At 36.2% G+C, this 22,680-nt stretch overlaps 1 protein-coding gene across 1 annotated transcript in view; it reads left to right on the plus strand.

Annotated features, from left to right (window-relative positions):
- Nucleotides 1–22,680, plus strand: part of RYR2 (ryanodine receptor 2) — a 468,566-nt gene that overhangs the window by 90,884 nt on the left and 355,002 nt on the right. The window contains exons 10-13 of the mRNA XM_039254352.1: nt 2,244–2,400; nt 10,379–10,543; nt 16,569–16,690; nt 21,535–21,718. Coding sequence (XP_039110283.1) covers nt 2,244–2,400; nt 10,379–10,543; nt 16,569–16,690; nt 21,535–21,718 — 628 coding nt within the window. The remainder of the gene's footprint in view (nt 1–2,243; nt 2,401–10,378; nt 10,544–16,568; nt 16,691–21,534; nt 21,719–22,680) is intronic.

Genomic DNA, 22,680 nt, shown 5'->3' on the forward strand with positions numbered 1-22,680 from the left:
ATTCTGTATCACATACTCATATAAATAATGTTGTCATAAGTTTTTCAGTATCATGAACTTTTTAATAAGGTAAGTTTTAGTTTGGGGAGTTAAATAAAATAGGACACACTTTCCTGTGTTTCATCCCAATGTAAAGTTGTAGGAACATTGTACGTACAATATATGTTGGTTTCTGTAGTGGGAATGATCATTGCAATGAAAAATATGCCTTCTGTGTCCTTCACATTTCACTTTCTTGTATGTTACAAAACCCCCACAAAAATCAAAGGTGGATGTATCATGAGGAATGACCAAATACTCCCCAATCCTGTGAAGTCCTTTCAAGTAGATAGGGAACAGGTTTCTGCTATGTTACCACTGGAAATTGCTTTAATGTTACTATTCTTATTTTCAGTTTTTACTAAATATTGTCTTGCCCTTTCTTTTAGACTTTCCTCTTTTCTTCTGGGGCATGGGCATTGGAAGCCAGCTAATTTGAGTGGCTTAAGAAAATGTGCTTAAACTTTATAGAGTTTTACCAGTGATTGGCCCAATTCATTCCATTTCTGACATAATCCTCTTGGTGACTTGAAAGGCGTGCTGGTAAACATGTGCCCTATTCAGTAGACTCACACATAGTATCTAGAATACCTTCTAGAAGTTCTATCACAAAGTATTACTTTGTCAAAATTTGGGACTAGTTTGAAAATGAAATTTTTTAATGATAATTAAGATGAGTCATTCCTTAGAAAAAACATTCAGCTGCTTCTTCAAATAATGGAAATGAATATTAAACATAATTGTGTTTTCCAAAGCATCTGCCAAGGATATACTTAATTTTATAAGAGGGGAATGAACAGAGCTGGTTTATTTACCAGACTAGAAATGATTTAATATTCTGTTGTTGGTAAATGAACTTTAATTGCATTAAAAAAATATTTTTGAGAAGCAGAACATGAGAGGGGGAGGGGCAGAGAGAGAGGGAGACACAGAATCTGAAGCAGGCTCCAGGCTCTGAGCTGTCAGCACAGAGCCCCATGCGGGGCTCAAACTTGCCAACCGTGATATCAAGACCCAAGCTGAAGTCAGACTCTCAACTGCTCAGCTGACTGAGCTACCCAGGCACCCCACGAACATTCTCTTTAGAGTAACATTTTTTTCTCTTTATAAAGTACATAACAGTCTCCTCTTTATGTTTTTTGCCTTAAATTCTAATTTGTTCAATAGCAACTTTACCATAACTATTTCCTTTTGAATTTATATCCTTGGTGATTGTTGTCATTCATTTACTTTTCATTCTTTAAAAAATTATTCGATTGTCAGCATATTTCTTGTCAGTGATCAGAGACTGTCACTGTTTTGCATCATGTTAACTGAAAGTCATGCCTATCAGAGCTTTGTTTCCCTTCCTTACCTTCGTGAGTCCAAGGTTCAGATTCACATAACTCTCTTCTAACACAGCACTTTGCAAAACAAGGATGGTTTGCGTCTTGATTTTTCTTTTCGACCATGTCTGAGAGTTATTTCAAAAAGCAGATTTTAATGATCAGAACTTTGCTTTTTACCTTTTTTCTGCAACTTTAGTTTGTATATTCCGATGATTGCATTTTACTTTTTTCCCTCTTGACCTTTTTAGAATTCTCTTTTTATTGGTTTGTCTTTTTTGCTGATCAATTTTCAATGATACAACTGTTCCACATTATTAAAATTCAGTGCACTGGAATAGATTTCTTTTTTCAAGCAAATATGTACTTCATATATATGAGCTCCAATTAATCATACTTAAGCATTGACTAAATTACCATTGTTTTTCAAGTCTCTGGGAAGCCAACAAAAGTTTCATTTTTCCAACAGAAGTTTTTAGCTAGTGAATTCTAAAGTATTATTTAAACTGAAATTTCTATTGTAATTTCTATATCTATGACTTGTGATTAGATGTTAACTTGGAACACAGGTCCTTAGTCATTATTACATAAAGTAGTATGTAATGTGAATGGTATCATATTTAAAGTTGAAGTCCTTGAGTTAAATTTCACTCCTATTTATTTTTAGCTATGTAACATTGACTGTTCCCTAATCATTCTGTATAACCTTTTCGTTATTTATGGAATGAAATTAATACCACCAACATCATAAGATTTTTGAGAACATTAAATAAAGCAATATATACAAAGCAAAGTTCAGTGTCCAACACATACATTTTACTTGCTTTTTCTCCTTTGATTGTGGATGCTATTGGATCAAGTCTTAACTGTGTTTCTTAGGTGGAGTGGAAGCCACATAAGGTGGGGCCAGCCTTTCCGACTACGCCATGTCACAACAGGAAAATACTTGAGTCTCATGGAAGACAAAAACCTTCTACTCATGGACAAAGAAAAGGCTGATGTAAAGTCAACAGCATTTACCTTCCGATCTTCCAAGGTAAGACAGAAAATATAATTTTGGATTATGTGTAAGCATATTCCCAACACATTTCTTCTGATGTTAGAAATGCAAAAAAAAAAAAAAAATGATGTGAGCACATTTTACATGTATTTCTAAATTTCCAATTTCTCTTTCTTTGCAGTGAAACTCATTTCCTAAACTACCAAAACCTTCTCAGATGTCTCACCTGGTTTGTAGTTCTTTGTTTGTTTACATAGAACACATTCATCTAGACTTAGGCACAGTTAACACAAACCTCATGCTGTTGTCATGTAACAATATGATAGTAAAGCACATCAAAACTTTTTCCTCAAAGACACATTTATTTACACATCCACTCTTAGATGCAGACCTTTCTTCTTATGTCTTTTAAATCATTTGTTAGGAACAAGACCTCCTAGAAAACTCTCTAGATCTCTAATGAGAATCCCTTTGAACAATATGATGAGTAGAATAGAAAAAAAATAAACAACATATGAGCTTCAAAGTCAAAGTGTAATGCTGGTGCTCTGGCACCGCTGGGCCCCTCATTACCTCATGGCTGGTCCCCAACTCAGCAGTCCCGCAATGCAATGGATTCCCAGTCATGCTTCTGCCGTAGAAATCTGAATACTGAGCTCATCTTTCTGTTTCCATTACTTCTAGAACAACCATATTTCCACTGTCTCCAAGAATCTTGTTGCTGTAGAAATCTGAATACTGATACTGCCTTTCTCCTTTTGTTCTTTCTATAGCAATCCTGATTTTCCAGAGGTAAATGGATGCCTCTGGTAAAATGGGCTAGGTTATTCAAATGAATGTTGAAAATACAAAAGAGAAATATATTTTTTAACATTCTTACATACAGATAGCCACGGAGCTAGCAATTTAATTGTTTTTAGTGGGGGGATTGTCTTACTGAAATAAAATAAAACCTGTGCAGGTAAATTTCATCATTCTTTATTATGGCAAAAGCTTGGAAAAGACTCAAATATTCAACAAATTTAGTTGATAGTTACATGGTACTAGCTATTAGAATATACTGATTTGGAAAAATATAATATTGTTAAAAGGCAATCATAATGTAACTTAAAAATTTTATTTTATTTTTTTTTACTTAAAAAAGAAAAGAAATCCTTGGGGCACTTGGGTGGCCCAGTTGGTTAAGCATTGGACTTTGGCTCAGGTCATGGTCTCGCTCTTCATGAGTTTGAGCCCCGCAGCAGGCTCTGGGCCGACACCTCAGAGCCTGCATCCTCCTAAGGGTTTTGTGGCTCTCTCTCTGCCCCTCACCTGCTCACATTTGTCTCTGTCTCCTTCAAAACCTTTAAAAAAAATTAAAATCTATGATGAAAATGGTGTTTTACAGTTACATGATAAAGAAGCATTGAACTTAGAACCAACTAAAAGAGAATAAAAAGTCTTTGATTGTAGATGAAATTATTTTTTAAAAAATTTTATATTGTCAAGAGTTTAGAGAAAATAGTGTAAATCAATTCTTTCATCCCTCTGTTCATTACTATATTTGATCATGGCTCTTGGTCTTTGAAATAAATACTGAATTCACTTAAAGCTTTATATATGACGGAATGCTAACCTCAAATAAGTGCCATTGAGAGTAATGATTATGGATCAAATGGCAGAAATAGAACAGAAAACTTTCAGGACGTAGTTTTTAGTATGTCAGTTTTACTTGGAATTTTTCTTGGTTCAAAAAATTTTAAGATGTTTTAAAACATACACACTCTTGCAATGAAAATAAGTACAACAGCTAATAATTTATTATATGCCAAGTAGCTAACTAAGCACCTTAAGTGCATTATCTTGTTTAATCCTAGATCAATCCTAGGAAGCTTAGATACTTTTCTGATTTTAATTTTTAATTAATTTTTTTATTTGAGAGAGAGAGAGAACACAAACACGGGAGAGGGGATAGGGTGAGAAGGGCAGAGGGTGAGAGAGGGAGAGAGAATCTCTCTTGTGGGGCTTGATCCTATGACCTTGAGATCATGACCTGAGCTGAAATTAAGAGCTGACTGCTCAATCAACTGAGCCACCCAAGAGCCCCATTATTTTTAATCTTCATTTTGCAGATGGGGAACTGTGGCTTGGGTGAATTGTGTGATAGTTCCAGATTTTGGATGCAAAGATTAAAACTAGAACCCTCTTTAATAAGGAAATTAAAGATTTAATAATAATAAAAATAATACAATAATAATGGCAGATAGAAAAGATATGTTGCTCACTTGGAATCATCTGACCTATTATGGTTGTTTATCACTTGGTTAAATATCTAAGATATAAACACAAAGTGGAGAATTTGGGTTTTTTTCCTTATCAAAAATAGTTATGTAAAGTTATCAGTGGAGATAGATTTTGTATCTTATCGGGATTAAATTCAAAATAAACTTTTTCAGTTACCCTTTTTCAGCAGCCATTGATAGAATAGTAGAAAATGATGCCAAGTATGGTTTTACAGAAAATAGAGGAATTCAGTAATAGTTTTTATGTTGAACCTTTCTAGTGAGTCTGAGCTCACTGGAACCTTTTGTGGGTAAGATACGGAGTTTCAGTCAAAGTCCCAGAGGAGTGGAACCAGTGGGAGGCATGTGTATGTTAAGGGACTTTTATTATGTGGATTTGCTTTACGAGATTGTGAGGGCTGGCCGAGTAACCCTGGAGTCCCTCATACAAGATCATGATTAGCTTCCTTTAAAGGGTTCACCTGATTAACTGTCACTCACCCAGGATATTTGTTTAATGTCAATTGAATATGGACCTTAATTACAGCTGCAAGATCTTTTCACTTTTGCCATATAACACAATCTAATCACAAGTGCTATCCCATCATATGCATTGGCCCAACCCACCCTCAAGGGGAGGGGGTTATACAAGTCCTGAAGCACTGTGACCTTGTTTGCTGCTAGGGAAGCTCCTCAAAGATCCTTCCAGCACAAGACATGTTTTAAAGCCTTTCTTTCCACGCACACACCCACCAGTGTCTCTTAGTGAGATTTCTAAACACCAGGGATAAAGAAAGCTACGTATTTTTTTTAATGTTTATTTATTTTTGAGAGAGAGAGAGAAAGAGAGCGAGAAAACACCAAGTGCAAGGGAGGGGACAGAGAGAGAGGGAGACACAGAATCCAAAGGAGGCTCCAGGCTCTGAGTTGTTAGCCCCAAGCCCAATGCAGGGCTTGAACTTACAAACTGTGAGATCATGACCTGAACTTAACTGACTGAGCCACCCATGTGCCCCAAAATCTATTTTTTACACCCCTGCTTTGGATGGACCATGCTTGGCCTGAGTTATTGGTCACAGTAATTTCTCTGACCCTGTTGCATTTCTAGACTCAACATTTCTCAGTGACCAACTCTTTTAAGTGTGGCACCATAAAGAAGCAAATATATATATACATATACACACACATATATATACTATACATATATACACACACACATATGTATATATACACACACATATATATACATATATACACACTATGGAGAACTAGCTATTACAAAAACAAACACTCCATCCTCTAAGGACAAAGGCCTTTTTTTTCCCTCCTTCCTATCAGCCACTTGGTAGAATAATTTGGATGGATTTAAGGATGGTTTAATTGGAAGACTCTCACTGCACTAGGAACATAGCCCTACATGACTAGTTTAAATTTCCTAATGAGCTTCATTTGGCTTATGTAATGCCTGTATATCATTTCATATGGACAGTTGTTAGAAAAAGTTTTGGCTTTACTAGTCAGTTTCATATGCCAACTGCCAAAATGTCACTTAATATTTTTCATGTTGATCATTTTTACTTCTAGAACCCTTTCACTATTCATTAGGAAATCAGATTTTCTAAGCATTCGTAAGTGGAATTATTTGAATGTTAGGATTAGGAGTAGTTTCTGAAGGAAAATGTAATTTTTTTCCCAAAAATTGATTCATTCATTTAGTAAATCTTTATTGAGAATCTAGGATTTGCAGACACTGTTCTCCTCCTGGGTTATGGGCCCCTGAGGTGAAGGAACCAGACATCTGATTCCTGCCCTTGAAAAACTAATTAACAGTCACTGGGAAAGAAGGCATTGAGAAGTAATTTCAGTGAAGTACCAATCTCTGTCTCTAGTTGAAGTATTGTGTGTTCTGGTTGTCCATGAATCACAAGAGAAAATGTCTGCCCAAAGATCACCTAACAGTAAAAATAGAAGTCTTTTCAATAACTCTAGACTGTGTCAAAAAGAGTTGTTTTCTTTCTGAGCATTTTTATGGTCTTCAAATCTCAAGATTATTCTTTATAGGATGGAAAATTAGACTATTTAAAAATGGATGGATGTTAATGCTAAGATAATAGGATCTAAACATTTCCTCAATTAAATGCAGAAGGTATGGGAATTAAATCGTCAGTCTTTTGAAGAAAGTTTCCACTTAATGGCAAAGTACTTATTATGTCAGAGTGCTTTTAAAATCAATCTGACCTTGGGACGCCTGGCTGGCTCAGTGGGTTGAGCGCCCACCATCAGCTCAGGTCATGATCTTGCAGTTCATGAGTTTGAGCCCCACATCAGGCTCCCTGCTGACAGCCTGTCAGTGAAGAGCCCACAGAACCCACTTTGGATCCTCTGTCCCCCTCACCCTCCCCTTCCCCTGCTGTGTTCTCCCCAAAATAAATAAATATTTAAAGCATAAATAAATAAATGCAATCTTATGTTCAGATTGGAAAATTTCTACTGATCTTCTTTCAACTTTTTCACTCCTTAGCCAATAATTCCAGTTTGATGTTAATTAAGCTGGTCCAATTAATTTTATATTTCAATTGCTGTTTTCATTTTGCTATTATATTTCATTTTATAGTTTATATTTCTTACCTGAGATTCCCATCATTTTATTCATTATGCACATATTTTCCTTTATGCTGTTGAACATATTTTATATTTATAATGGTTGCTTTAAAGTCCTTGTCTGCTGGGTTGCCTGGGTGGCTCAGTCGGTTGAGCATCTGAGTTTTGATTTTGGCTCTGGTCATGATCTCAGGGTTGTGGGATCAAGCCCCGCATTGGGCTCTGTGCCGAGCGTGGAGCCTGCTTAAGATTCTCTATCTCTCTCCCTCTGCTTCCCTCCCCCTAAAATAAATTAAAAAAAAAAAAATAAAGTCCTTCTCTGCTAATTGTAAAGGCTATCTTTGCATCATTTCTATTACCCGTTGTTACTGCTTTTTCTTTGGTATGGTCACATTGGTTTTGTTTTCTTAATTTAGTATGGATAACTTTTTCTTGTGTTTCACATCTGTTGATTTTTGGCAGTATCTATTCGATATTAGGAATTATAGGTTATAGAGACTCTGAGTTTTGTTTTGCAGTGGGCAGTTGTTTATATTTTTGGTCAGTTACTTCAGCTTTAATTTGCTGTCATTCAACTGGGCATTGTTTAGTGGTTGGCAAGAATTTGGATGAATTTTAGAAGCAGATACTTATGGACACTTTTTCCATCCAGGGTTTAGCTCATCTAATTTTCTAGCTGCTTTTGAGTGTGTTCTCTGATATCTCAAGCCAGTAAGGCAGCAGATTCCCTCTGCATGAGCTTCGAGCAGATTGGATAGGTTATGCCCCAAGGCAAAATGCTGGTTTCAAAGTTTATTTATTTTTGAGAGAGAGAGAGTGAGAGTGAGAGTAAAAAGTAGTAAAATTTCTACTTGCCTAATCTAGACACTTTATTTCTAGTAATACAGGCTAGTTTTATGTTATATGCTTTTAGTAGCTGTCATATTCTTGACTCATATTTTGCCTCTGCTTGTAGTTGTTCAAAGCATCTAGATTATTTTTACCTGAATTTCTCCTTCCCCTAAGCCTGAGTTATAGAAAATGACAAGAAATAAAAGAAGGAAAGAGCATGAATGGCCTTTATTCTTTCATACAGCAAATAATCACTTTACTTTTTTCTAATGTTACTTTAGCCATTCTTGCCTGACTTGAGGATCAGAGATAGTCACTAAAACAGTCTATGTGAGGTGTCATGATTAAACTAATTCAGAGAGTGATGTGAACTATTTAATAAAAAGCAAACAAAGTGCAACTTTACAAATACTAATTGTGACTTCTCAGAACACAATCCACAGTCTATATAAATAGGCTACCAACTAAATCCCTTGGATAAAAAAAACAAAAAAAAAAGTTAGAATATTAGAGGCTCATTGTTTTATTTTGAGGAGATAATTACATTGTTATATTTTCCCCTAGAATTTAATTTTCCCATTGAAGGGTTAGTGTAAGTAGATTAGTAGTTTATCTTTTTTGATAGAATGAAATTGGAATGGCTTAATTATCTGTTTTGTTTTAGAATAGGGTTTCAAGTTATTTGCATAATGGTTAAATCAACTTATAATTGTATTCATTTTCTTATATGACCTTGACCTTTTGTATTAAGAATTTCAGTTCATTTTATTTTTTTATTTTTTTAATGTTTTTTTTTTTTTTTTTTTTTTTTATTTCTAGGAGAGAGAGAGAGAGAGACAGCGTGAGCAGGGGAGGGTCAGAGAGAGAGGGAGTCACAGACTGAAACAGGCTCCAGGCTCAGAGCTGGCAGTCAGCACAGAGCCTGACGCGGGGCTCGAACCCACGAACCGCGAGATCATGACCTGAGCGAAAGTCGGACGCTTAACCGACTAAGCCACCCAGGTGCCCCAAGAATTTCAGTTCATTTTAATTTTCAGTTGTTAGAGTGTTCATAGTCATCTTAGAATTAAATATTAGTACAATGTGCAGATGACATGAAAAAAATCTTATCAGAATTTTGTTTTGAATTATTTTTGTTTGAGTTATTCCTTTCTATATAACAGCCATAAATTTTACTCCAACCTAATGTTCAAAAACTTTTGTGTAACTATTAGTAATTTTCAACTAATTGTGTAACTATTACTCCAAACTAGTCTCCAAAATGATTTGTGTAACTATTATGAAAGTCAAATAAGGAAAGACACAGATGAAAGTTCAGGTAAATGTACTGACAAAAGTTGGACCAAAGAGAAGAATAAGGAACCACAAAAGGAGATCTAGCAACCAAAAGAGGATTAGATTATTTTGCTGTTATTTTAAGGACTATACAGAGCTTCCAGATATCATGTGTGCCTGAAGACCAGAATTAAGTGTGGGAGGGAAATCTGAAAGTGTATGTGGAAGGAGGAAGCAATAAAATAAATATGGGCTTATATATTTAGTTGGTGTCAGAAGATCAGCTGTTTCTTTATAGCATGGGGTGCTTACCCTTATAGCCCTATAGGAGTGAATACTTCCATAGTCCACGTTGGAAATGGCCCCTGTAGAAACTGAATTATAGCTTTGATCAGTTCAAAAGAAGTCATCGCTAGTATTAACATCCTTAGTAATATCTTTGTCAACATTATCAATACTGTTTTCATGGTAAGAATCATTAAAATTTATGTAAACATTTATTTTATCCCAGGTACCAGGCTGAAAACTTTACCTGTGTTAGCTCATGCTTTCTAATAACTATTATGGGGGGGATTTACTTTTTTTATCTTTATTTAAGATGAGAAACCCAAGGCTTATACTGTTTAATTAAATTGTCCTAAAGTCATAGAAATAATAAGTAGCAGAGATTGAACTCAAAATGAGATTTTCTGTTCCCCTGAACATATGCTTTTAACCATCAATAATTAAAAAATAATCTGGAAAGAATATGAGGCCTAAACTATTAACTGTAAAGTTTCTGGTTTGGCGTTTGCCATTAAGCAATACAAAATGTTATAGCCAAAATAATGTTCTATTATTATAAATAATTCAAGGTATGTTTATTTTATGATTTTCTACTTCGATTTTCAGTATAGTTGGAACTGCTGGAATAAAATCTTTGACCATTATTATTTTAAAGAACATCACAGAGCTGAGTGCTTCAATAAGGCAAAGTTCTTTCAATTTATAAAGTAGTATTTTTACAACTTTTGCTAATCCTTTTTTTCTTCTCTTTATCTCCTTAGGAAAAATTGGATGTAGGGGTGAGAAAAGAAGTCGATGGCATGGGAACTTCAGAAATAAAATATGGAGACTCAGTATGCTATATTCAACATATAAATACAGGCCTGTGGCTTACTTATCAGTCTGTGGATGTGAAATCGGTGAGAATGGGATCCATACAGCGTAAGGTAAGATTACATAAAAACACGATTTATAGCCACCATTTTTTATGACAAAAAAAATTAACAGAAGACAAAAGGTATCTAACACTGTGGGCCACCTGCTAAACACTATTTACATGCAAAAGGTCGAATTCCACCATAATAATCTCTTCGGTTTTTGTGGGGTGAACAATGCCAGATGTTACATCATGACTAATTATTAAACAAGGAAGTACATTCTTTTATGAATTCTAGCATAGTCTACCTACTTCACTTTGTTCTCCATGCTCCTGCCTGGGTTATGTTTCTAGAAAGCAGGAGAGCTCGTGCACTCTAACTGCTTAGTCCTCTGCCGACAATCTATTGCTCACAAGACAAGTACTATACTTCTTGATAGTGATATGATACCTTTCTTGACCTACCTCTTAATCTCATCTGTGCCTCATTCACCTATTCATCATCCAATATCTAGGCATCATCTTTGGTTTTCCCAGCCCACCAGTTGTACCACATTAGTTGTCATTTCTCAAAAAATCATGGCTTTGAAACAAAAAATGTCAGTTCAGATCCTCTACTCATTTTTCGAATCAGATTATGTTTTTGTTGTTGTTGCTACTGAGTTGTATGAGCTCTTTATGTATACAGGATATTAATCCCTTGTCAGATATATATATATATATATATTTTTTAATATTTTTATTTATTTCTAGGAGAGAGAGAGAGAGACAGCGTGAGCAGGGGAGGGTCAGAGAGAGAGGGAGATACAGACTCTGAAATAGGCTCCAGGCTCCGAGCTGGCAGTCAGCATAGAGCCCGACGCGGGGCTCGAACCCACGAACCGCGAGATCATGACCTAAGCGAAAGTCGGATGTTTAACCAACTAAGCCACTCAGGCGCCCCCCCTTGTCAGATATATTATTTGCAGATACCTTCTTCCGTCCAGCAGGTTGACTTTCTTTTTGTACACATGAAATAATACGGTATGTGTGTCAACTGTACTTCAGTAGGAAAAGCCAACAAACACACACATCTGTGCTTCTGCATGCACAGTTGCCCCTTGGACAACATGGGTCTAGGAGCACCAACCCACAAAGTCCATGTTTAACTTTTGACTCCCCCTAAAACTTTACTGATAGCTTACTGTTGATGGGAAGGTTCACCAATAACATAAATAATTCACACATTTTGTGTGTTATATGTATTATATACTATATTCTGACAATAAAGTAAGCTAGAGAAAAGATGTTAAGAAAATCATAAGAGACAGTATATTTACCGTACTCTACTGTATTTATTGAAGAAAAGCCATGCGTAAGTGGACCTGCATAGTTCAAACTTACGTTGTTCAAGCGTTAACAACGCTTCTGTTTCCTCTTCTTGGAATGCCCTTTAAAAGTTTTTTGTTTGTTTGTTTGTTTGTTTGTTTTATCTCCACCCAATTTCTATCTGTCCTGCAGAGGTTAAATTTAAAGGTGATTTTAAAAGTTCTTCTTGAATGTCTCAGTTTATCCTCTGTGCCTTCCTTTATGTTTTCATAATATTTGTGTATAACTTATTAAATGTTACATGTGGTCCTGTGCTATTTCATTTAGTAAGCTACCTCTTCCCTCCCCTCCCCTCCCCTCTCTTCTCATCCAGCCTCCTTTCCCTTCTTTTCCTCTCCCTTCCCCTCCCCTCTCCCCTCCCTTCCCCTCCCATCCCCTCCCCTTTCTTCCTCTCTTCTCTCCCATCACTTCCCCTCCCTCCCTCTTTTCTCTCTCTTTCTTTCTCTCCTTCCTCTCACCCTCCAGCTCTCCATCTCACCCTATTTGTGAGCTCCTTTAGGGCAAGTACATAGTACTATAGTACTAAATTGTTCATATTCCATAAATTCACACAGAACCAAATAACAACACAAATATTATTTCTATAAATGTGAAATTTTGGAAAGACTGTGGTGGGGCAGAAATCTTTATTTTCAATAGATTTACTAATCATAACATATCTATATTCCAGAATGGATTGTTTAAGATATTGTGATCTCTTTGGAGTGACCAGTACTGATTTCAGTGAGGTTGGAGGCTGATTTTGCTTTGCTGGAGTTGGGCTTAATTCATCCCTTTCCTAAATTAGAGCTTCGGATGGAAAGCCAGGGACAACTCTCTTGTAGACCCATATGATCTTTGTGATTGGATGATCTCTTGTCTTTAAGGTCTTTGAGCCAGGGTCATAAATTTAAATGGATTTGTTCATATGCAGTATTGTAAACCGTTTATTTCCTACGATTGAGCCTGGCTGTTTTCAACTTTTTATGATGGAAAAATCGTATTTATGCCAAGAAAGCAAAATAGTACAATCAACACTTGTGTCTCTATCCTTCACCCTTCATCCTTCTCAATGCTTTTTCATTCTTGTTTTATTTACACTCCTACCCCCTTGCTATGCCCTGGTAAATTATTGCCATTACTCTCAATTTTTAGAAGTAGAATTTAAATACACTGAAATGCCAAAAGATTATGTGACCCATACACATGACAATATGGCAGAACAAAGTTCCATTTCTGTAGAAAGTTGTACAACATTCCTTTCCAGGTTGACCCTGCCCCTTCTTTCCCAAGGGCGATTGCCTTTGTAATCTTTTCCCACCACAGGTTACTTTTGCCTTATGGAGAAATTCGCATAAAGGAAATCACGCAGCACACACTCTTTTGTACAAAGCTTCTTCCCCTCAGCAAAATGTCTCTGACTTTTAACCACGTTGTTGCATATTTGGAGCCAAAGAGTTGGAGCTGCTGTTTGAGGCCCACAGGAGACAGAGTTGGAGGTTAGAGTAAGTTCAGCTCACAGGTTAAGGGGAGGACAGAAAGGAAGGGACTTGGCAGAGGTATATACTCATGACTTCCTATCCATCTCTATTACTAGACTCTATGGGACTGGAACCACGTTTCTCATCTTTCTGTTTGTCTTATCTAGCACAGGGCCTCAACTGTAATAGATACTTGGTGTTTCTTGAATAAAAATGTGTATTTTCAAGGGTGTGGACTTAGAGTTGAGTTGCTGAGATCCCACATATACCTGTTAGCCTGGTTGCTAGCTGCAGTAGCATTACAGAATTTTGAGCCCACAGAGCACTGGCTTAGCGTTTGGAAGGTGAATAGCTAATGGATAAATTGGAGCAAGAGAGGTTGATTGGATTTCAAAGCAAACTTTTATTTTGATAATGATGCTTGACCCCGAAACTACCAGATTTAGCAAATATTTTCTGTATCTTTTCTCCTCAGTGTTTTATTTTGAAATATTTCAAAAAGACAAAAAGAGAAGACTAATCCAATGAATATCCATATACCTTCAAATTAGATTCAACAGTTATTAATGATTTACAGTATTTACTTTTTTTTGCTCCTTCCCTCTTTTCTTCCTTTTTTCTCTCCTTTTCTCTGTGTGTATGTGTGTATATGGGAATATATGTGTATATATGGATATACATATGTGTAAACGTGTGTATATACATATCTATACATACATACACATCTCGGCACATCAGTAATACCATTCTGGCACCTAATAAATAATGAATTTCACTATATTATCTAATCTCCTGTTTATATTCACATTTCTTCTGTTATCCCAGGAATATCTTTTATATCTCATTTTATATCAGGATCCAAACAAGGTTCATGCATTTTTTTGTACTTTCTCTGTCTCTTTTAATGTAGAACAATTTTTACCTTGTTTTTATCATTGACTAAGAATCTAGGCCAGTTGTAGAATGTCCCGTGTTCTAGATGTCTCTGAGTTTTTTTTCCCATTGCATTTGTCCCTTGTAATTGCCATACATTTGAAATTCAGTCTAAGGCTATGCTGTCCAAGTCAGCAGTTCTTAGTCACATGTGGCTATTTGGTGCGTGAATGTGGCTAGAGCTACAGGAACTGAATTTTTTTGTTTTAGCTTTAATTAATTTAAATGTAAAAGCTTATGCTTCATTAAATTATTAGAGGATTTTTGTGCATGTTTGGAACAGCTTAGGTATGTGAACGTACTCTTGAAAATACAAATGTCATCAATTGTAGAACAAATCAAGTATTTTCACTAACAATTTGGTATCTAAATCAGGATGCTCTAAGTATTCTGGGTTTTGAAGACATGGAAGAATGTTTACTTCATTAACAAGTTTGTTCTGTTTATTACACGTTGACATAATATTTTGGATACATTGGGGTAAATCAAATATATAATTAAAATTTTACTTTTTAAAAAAAACTTTTTTAATGTGGGTTCTTGAAAATTCAAAAGTTACAGATTTTAGACACAAGTTCTGCCACCCCTTTCCACCTACCCCATGCTTCCTTCCAATTACTACTCCTCTTAAGAATAAATACTATTGTTGCTCATGATACTGGAGATGAGTTTTGTTCAGAGCTTTTTATTTTATGATCGTGATTTTACTGGATTTGCTCTACTGCATCCTGTATTGATTATATCACAGTGTTCACCAGAAAGGTTAAAGTTCAAAATATGATTGTACAAATCAGCAGGAACAGAAAGAGTGAACAAAGCAAAATTCTTAACTTAGATATTACTTTATAAGAGTCATGTCTGGTATCAGATTTTCCTTATATCTTAAGAGTTGAATATGATATATGATTATGGGGAAAATACGGGTAGAGATGATAACATGTAGACACATTTTTGTAAAGATAGAAATAAGTTTCCATCAGAAAAATACTAGAAAGTTCAGGTATTCTTTTGCCATTCTAAATACTTAAGTGGTAAATGCAAAAAAAAAAAAGTATATATATGCTATATATATATATATATATATATATTATGGCTTAAACAATTATCTTCAATCTTTTTTTGCTCAAATACCACTTGAGTGAGTTACTAAAAGATATGCAACTCAACAGGCACCTGGGTACCTCAGTCAGTTAAGCATCCAGCTCTTCAGTTTGACTCAGGTCATGATCTCACAGTTCATGAGTTCAACACTACATCTGACTTTGCGCTGATAACATAGAGCCTGCTTGGAATTCTGTCTCTCCCTGTTTGTCCCTGCCCCATTTGCTCTCTCTTACTAAGAATAGATCAAAATGAACTTAAAAAAATACATATACCTTATGACATAGTTTTCATTATAAATTTGAAGAGCTATAAATAAAATAATTTTTGGTTCACTGTATATATGAACTTTTATTGTTATGGGTCACCTTTATTTTTTATTTTTTCTTAAATAGTTTATTGTCAAGTTGGTTTCCATATAACACCCAGTGCTCATCCCCACAAGTGCCCTTCTCCATGCCCATCAACCCCCTTCCCCTCTCCTCCACCCCCATCAGCCCTCAGTTTGTTCTCAGCATTCAAGAATCTCTCATGATTTGCCTCCCTCCCTCTCCCCAACTATTTTTTCTCCTTTTTCTCCCTGATGGTCCTCCGTTAAGTTCCTCCTAATCCACCTATACATGCAAACATATGGTATCTGTCCTTCTCTGCCTGACTTATTTCGCTCAGCATTACACCCTCAAGTTCCATCCATGTTGCTACACATGGCCAGATTTCATTCTTTCTCATTGCCATGTAGTATTCCATTGTATAGATAAACCACATCTTCTTGATCACATCAGTTGATGGACACTTAGGCTCTTTCCATGTTTTGGCTATTGTTGAGAGTGCTGCTGTGAACATTGGGGTACATGGGCCCCTGTGCATCAGCACTCCTGGATCCCTTGGGTAAATTCCTATCAGTGCAATTGCTGGGTCATAGGGGAGTTCTATTGTTAATTTTTTGAGGAACCTCCACACTGTTTTCCAGAGGGGCTGCACCAGTTTACATTCCCACCAACAGTGTAGGAGGTTGCCCGTTTCTCCACATCCTCACCAGCATCTAGAGTCTCTTGATTTGTTCATTCTAGCCACTCTGGCGTGAGGTGGTTTCTCAGTGTGGTTTTGATCTGCACTTCCCTAATGTTTAGGGACGCTGTGGCTCACCTTTAAAGTGTACATTTTCTTAGCACCCTTTTAGAAAGGAGATGGTGGGAGTAATGGTGTTTGTTTGTTTGTTTTGCATTTGTACAGGCTATTATGCATCATGAAGGCCACATGGATGATGGCTTAAGTTTATCTAGATCTCAGCATGAAGAATCACGGACCGCACGAGTTATCCGGAGCACAGTCTTCCTTTTCAATAGATTTATAAGGTACATTTTCTTTTGTTGTAGTGGTTTGATGTTTTATTTCAATTTCTTTATTGGATTTACAAATACACAAGTCTAAAATATACCACAGCAGTAAACCTACAATTTGGTAGATTGGCAAAATATATTAGAAAATGGGGGCTAGATAATTTTATGTCTTTCTTTTAAATAAACTTTTAAAAAGGGAGTGTAATTTTATTATATTTTTAATTTGAGAGAGAGAGAATGCCTGTATGTAAGTGGGGGAGAGGAGGGGCAGAGAGAGAGAGGGGAAAGAGAATCCCAAGCAGTTCCTGTGCTGTCAGTGCAGAGCCCGACACAGAGCTTGATTCCACAAACTATGAGATCGTGACCTAAGCCAAAATCAAGAGTCATGCTCAACCAACTGAGCCACCCAGGTGCCTGCAGAATGTGATTTTAGAAATTGTATGTGTAACTCGTATTTGATAGTTACAGGTTAGGATTATTCTATAACATACCCTTGTGCTTGACCTATTTATGTTTACTTTACACTGAGGGTAATGAAGCCTAAATACTTTGTAAGTTTTGAACTGTATTAAAAAAATAAAATGATTCTTATAGTAGCTAACTTTCCTTCTTCATAAAGGAAACCGTTTCATATCTTCAAACTGTATCAAGCTTGTGGTCAAAGTGTTTTCTGGTAACATTATACCAGTATACATTCTGGCTTGTGATGGGAATCATATATCTCTTTAAATTTGCCAATTTGAGTGGCACCAGAGTTGCTCAGTTAGTTGAATGTCTGACTCTTGGTTTCAGCTCAGGTCACGATCTCATGGATTGTGGGTTTAAGCCCCACAGCGGGCTCTACACTATGCCTGGAGTTCTCTCTGTCTCTGTCTATCTCTGCCCCTTCACTGCTTGCTTGCTTGTGCTCTCTCTCAAAATAAATAAACATTAAAAAATTTTTTGAAAATAACTAGCCAATTTGATGGAAAAATTTATATATGAATATACATGTGTATGCGTATGTATATACATATATGTGTATGTATTTACAATTTTTTTACAGTTGAATTTATTCAAGAATTGTGAAAATGGGTATATTTCATGTTTGCTGACCATATTTTTTAAAATGTTAAGGTCTCTTTTTTTAATTTCTTTTTTTAATGTTCATTTAGTTTTGAGATAGAGACTGAGAGAGATAGCATATGAGTGGGGGAGGGGCAGAGAGAGAGACAGATCTGAAGGAGGCGCCGGTCTCTGAACTGTCACAGTGCTCTGAATCCTGACATGGGGCTTGAATGCATGAACCAAGAGATCATAACCTAAGAAGTCAGAGGCTCATCTGACTGAGCCAGCCAGGCCCCTCTGTTGATTATATTTCTTTATTTAATTTCTCTTTGTGATTTACCCATTAGTTAATCACTTAATTTAATATTTAATTCATCACATTAATATATTTTTTATATATGTGGGTTTTACTTATATGCTCATTAGTATTTGCTGAACCATTAGACATCCTGAATTTATACGGTTCTTAAATATATCTCAGAAATTTTGGAATGTTTTACATAATTACAGAATATTATAAACGATATGTTATTTTAAGTAAAATAATTTGATTCTTTTGTAATATTCATGAAAGCACCAAAATTCTTTAAAATCTCCAGGTCTTTACAATATTGGAACCTCTGTACTTTACAAAGTAAATTATTTTTAAGTATTCATTTTATTAATGTAGATTTATTTACTATTAAGAACCTAATATTTAAAAATGCATGGAACGACTTCTCTTTTTCATTGATTAGAGTGAAAGTCAAGGCCATTTAATAAATCTTCATTTGTATTTCTTAGGCAGTTTATTTTCTGTGACTCTTCCGTTCCTTGTCTTCCAGGTCAGAATAGTGGTGGTGGTAATGGTAGAGTTGTGTGTGTGTTGTGTGTGTGTGTGTGGTGTGTGTGTGTGTGTGTGATTTCATTTGTGTTGTGAGAAGAGACTCTATTCTTCTGGACTGTAAAAAATATATATGAAACCTTTTGTTCCTTTAGGTGTATTAATGAACGTATTCTTTTTTTATTTAAAAAATTTAGTGTTTATTTATTTTTGAGAGACAGAAAGAGACAGAGCACAAGCAGGGGAGGAGAAGAGAGAGGGAGACACAGAATCTGAAGCAGGCTCCAGCTCTGAGCTGTCAGCACAGAGCCCCAAATGGGGCTCAAACCCATGAACATGAGATCATGACCTGAGCCGAAGTTGGATGATTGTCTGAGCCACCTAGGCATCCCATGTTAATGAATGTATTCTTAAAGGAATCTGTGGTAGTAATATTGTTTCATCTTCAAATTACAAAATATAGAGATGGAATTCATGGCTTTAATGTTTGCTCTGCGTAGTGTATTTCTACCACCTTTGGTTTTTTCCCTAATTATTTTTTCTGTTCATTTTTGTTCTTGATAAATTAAGATGGTAAATGTCTTTATAGAGATGGAAGTTAGAAACCTTAACAATTTTAGGGTCTTGGATTGTATTTGTCTGATAAGAGGCTTGTAGAGAGTAATTGAATGGTTACATTTCTGATAGTGGATATGTTCGACTTAGTAGCTTGAGAACTGACACTTATTAAAATTGTTTCTTTTTAGATTTAAAAATGTAGATGTTATATTTGAATCACTTTTGAATTTCATTTACTTCAGTCTGATGAGAGTTGAGTTTCACTTTAGGATTCAACTAAAGTTTAATAGGACAACAAGTTTAGAACAGAAATATATCATTGCATATAAATTCTCATTTTAAAAGAGGTGAAATAAATTTCTTCTGAAAAGTCATTTATGTTAGTTTTTGGACACAGAAAGACTTGTTGAGATGATAAAACTGGGTAATAGATAAATTCCATTGTAATTTATTTGAAATTATAGACAAAAGCTTTAGAAGAGTTGTCTGTTTTTATTGTTTCTACTGTTTATAAGGCTGAGGTCAACCCTTCAAAGATTATATGTAGTCCTTATGTCATTGATGATACATTTTAAATTTTATTTTTGAACATTGTAAACTTAAATGTTAATTCTCATTTATGAGGCTCTAATTGTTTTTAAAATGTAAAGTCTAAAACAGATAGCTGGCCAGAAACATTTTCTTGGAATAAAATATTGCCCTTTAATCTGGCTGATGCAGAGAGCAGGAAAGGAAGTATAATATTGAATGCATTAGATTTCTTCTTGACTAATATGAATATTACTACACCAACTATAGTACAGGCATTCTCACATTCTTTTACATTGTCTGTTGTGTGTTTTTAAGAATAAGCTTCTTATTTTAGAATGATTTGATTTACAAATAGTATATTTTAACGTTCTTTCCAGATATAGTCATAGCTATTAATTTTAAAACTCTGAATCTCAGAAAGCTTAACAAATTAACCCATTTATATGCCAGTAAGATGTTTTTCTTCAAAGGTTAGAAAATGCAACATGTTTCTTAATCCAATTTTAAATATTTTTTTTCAGATAAACACATTTTAATTTCTTATTTTCTGATTAATAAGAAAAATTTATAATTAACATCATTGGAATATATTTTTAAACAGTCAGGAATTTACAGAATGGCAGTGAGGGTCAATGATATAGTATCAGGTACTATCAGTTCCTTCTCTAAAAACAAAAAATAGAACAATTAAAGGCCAGAGTTATGAATCTTGGAAGTTTCATCTTAGTCCTTGAAGTATGTGGTGATTTAAAATGAGTATCATAATACAGAGAAGAAACTAAGGGTTAATGGGGGGTGGAGGGGAGGGGAAAGTAGGTGATCGGTATTAAGGAGGGCACTTGTTCAGATGAGTACTAAGTGTTGCATGGAAGCCAATTTGACAATAAATTATATTTAAAAAATAAAATGTGTATCGGTTGGTTTCTAAATATTGGGACCATTGGCTTTGTAGGAATTGGCTCTTCAGGTTTTTGTCTAGAGTAGTTTCTCTTGATACTGGTGTGGGTTTTTTTCTTTTTTTAAGTTTTTATTCATTTTGAGATAGAAAATATGAGTGGGGAAGAGAGAGAGGAAGAGGGAGGGATTGAGAGAGAGAGAGAGAGAGGGAGAATCCCAAGCAGGCTCTGCACTGTCAGCACAGAGCCTGATGCAGGGCTTGGACTTACAAACTGTGAGATCGTGACCAGAGCCAAAGTCAGAGGCTGAACCAACTGAGCCACCCAGGTGTCCCGATACTGGTGTTTTTATTTATTTTATTTATTTATTTTTTTTAAATGTTTTATTTATTTCTAGGAGAGAGAGAGAGAGAGAGACAGTGTGAGCAGGGGAGGGTCAGAGAGAGAGGGAGTCACAGACTGAAACAGGCTCCAGGCTCTGAGCTGGCAGTCAGCTCAGAGCCCGATGCGGGGCTCGAACCCACGAATCGCGAGATCATGATCTAAGTGAAAGTCGGACGCTTAACTGACTAAGCCACCCAGGCACCCCTTATTTTTTATTTTTTAAATATATATCTGTTTTTTGGGAGAGCGCAAGCAGGGGAAGGACAGATAGAGGGGGACAGAGAATTCCTGCACTGACAGCAGGGAGCCCAATGCAGGGCTCGAACTCATGAACCCTGAGATCATGACCTGAGCTGAAGTGCACTCAACCGACTGAGCCACCCAGGTACCCCCCCTCCCACTACTGGTGTTTTTAATATAGCATCATATATACTTGGCAAAATTTAGAATTTTTCATTTGAGTATATTAGTTATTGCTGTTTGAGAAAAACTGGACCCTTTCTTAGGGTTTCCACTTACGGGTGTGTGGGGGAGAGAATAAACCTTTAAACCATCAGTGGTCTAAAAAACGGAAAGATTGAAGATCGCTGATGTCCAGAAATGTTTGCTATGTATTTTAGGGGCCTCGATGCGCTCAGCAAAAAAGTGAAGGCTTCCACAGTAGACCTGCCTATAGAGTCTGTGAGCCTGAGTCTGCAGGACCTGATTGGCTACTTCCATCCCCCCGATGAGCATCTGGAACATGAGGACAAACAGAACAGGTTACGGGCTCTAAAGAACCGGCAGAATCTCTTCCAGGAAGAGGTGAGTTTCCACCAGCAGTCATTTCTTGTGTACTGCTGTCCTCGGAAAACCGCTGCTCTGGGGGGAAATTCTCTGACAGGCTTGCATTTTGAGTTGGACGGGCAGGTAGAGGGGGGCATAAGGGAACCAGGCCTTGGAGGAACCCTGCGGTTATTTTTGGTTATTTTTGTTTCTCTGTGGATGAGTGCTGATTTGAAACAGTGAAACTCTTCACTCCCCTGGCGAAGGGCATTTTATTTTACTGTCTGCTCAGCCTTGCACTGATCATTCACTGCACTGCAGTTAGCTTCCTGTCTGTTATAGACACACAGTATCCCCAAGTGTCCAAAGGAACACAGACTTTGAAAATCTGGTGGTTTTTGGACTCACAAGGTTCTTGAGGCACCTGGGCTGAGGGGTGGGGCACTAGGAATCCCCAGGGAGCTTTGTGTTGGGAGAGAAACTTCCCAGGGGAGGTCAGGCTGCCTGAGGAGAGACCGAGCTCCAGGCTGTCTGCTTGGATAGAGCAAATCCACTTCTTTCTTTTACCTGTATTGAGTTTTTGTGTGTAATTTTATTTCACGCATCTGCCATATTTTATAGGCAGAACTACAAAAGTACCGAGCTAATGTCTAATGCTCCTTTAAAATGAGTGTCAGGATTAGTACCATAGACAAGAATTTAAGCAGGAGGATGTCATGTGAGCTGGCAAATGGGTCCTGCTCAAGCCATGCTCCTCTCCCCTGAGTGCTCCCTGTGTGTGGAATAATGAATGTTTTGGAGTAAAAGTATCTCTGTAAAAGTATCTAAGAAAGAAAGGTTAGAGAATATTGCTGAGTGCCCACAATCCCTGACTCTACATTTGTCTAGTTTGAAAACTGTTTCCTAATTTTCTATCAACAGCCTTTGAATTAAGATTAATTTTTGAGGACTTTTTAGTGTGTATATTAAAAAAAATGTTGAGTCTAGAGACTAGTGGTATG

The sequence above is a fragment of the Hyaena hyaena genome, unplaced genomic scaffold (assembly GCF_003009895.1).
Source record: "Hyaena hyaena isolate Hyena2069 unplaced genomic scaffold, ASM300989v1 scaffold_485, whole genome shotgun sequence".
Taxonomy (NCBI): Eukaryota; Metazoa; Chordata; class Mammalia; order Carnivora; family Hyaenidae; genus Hyaena; species Hyaena hyaena.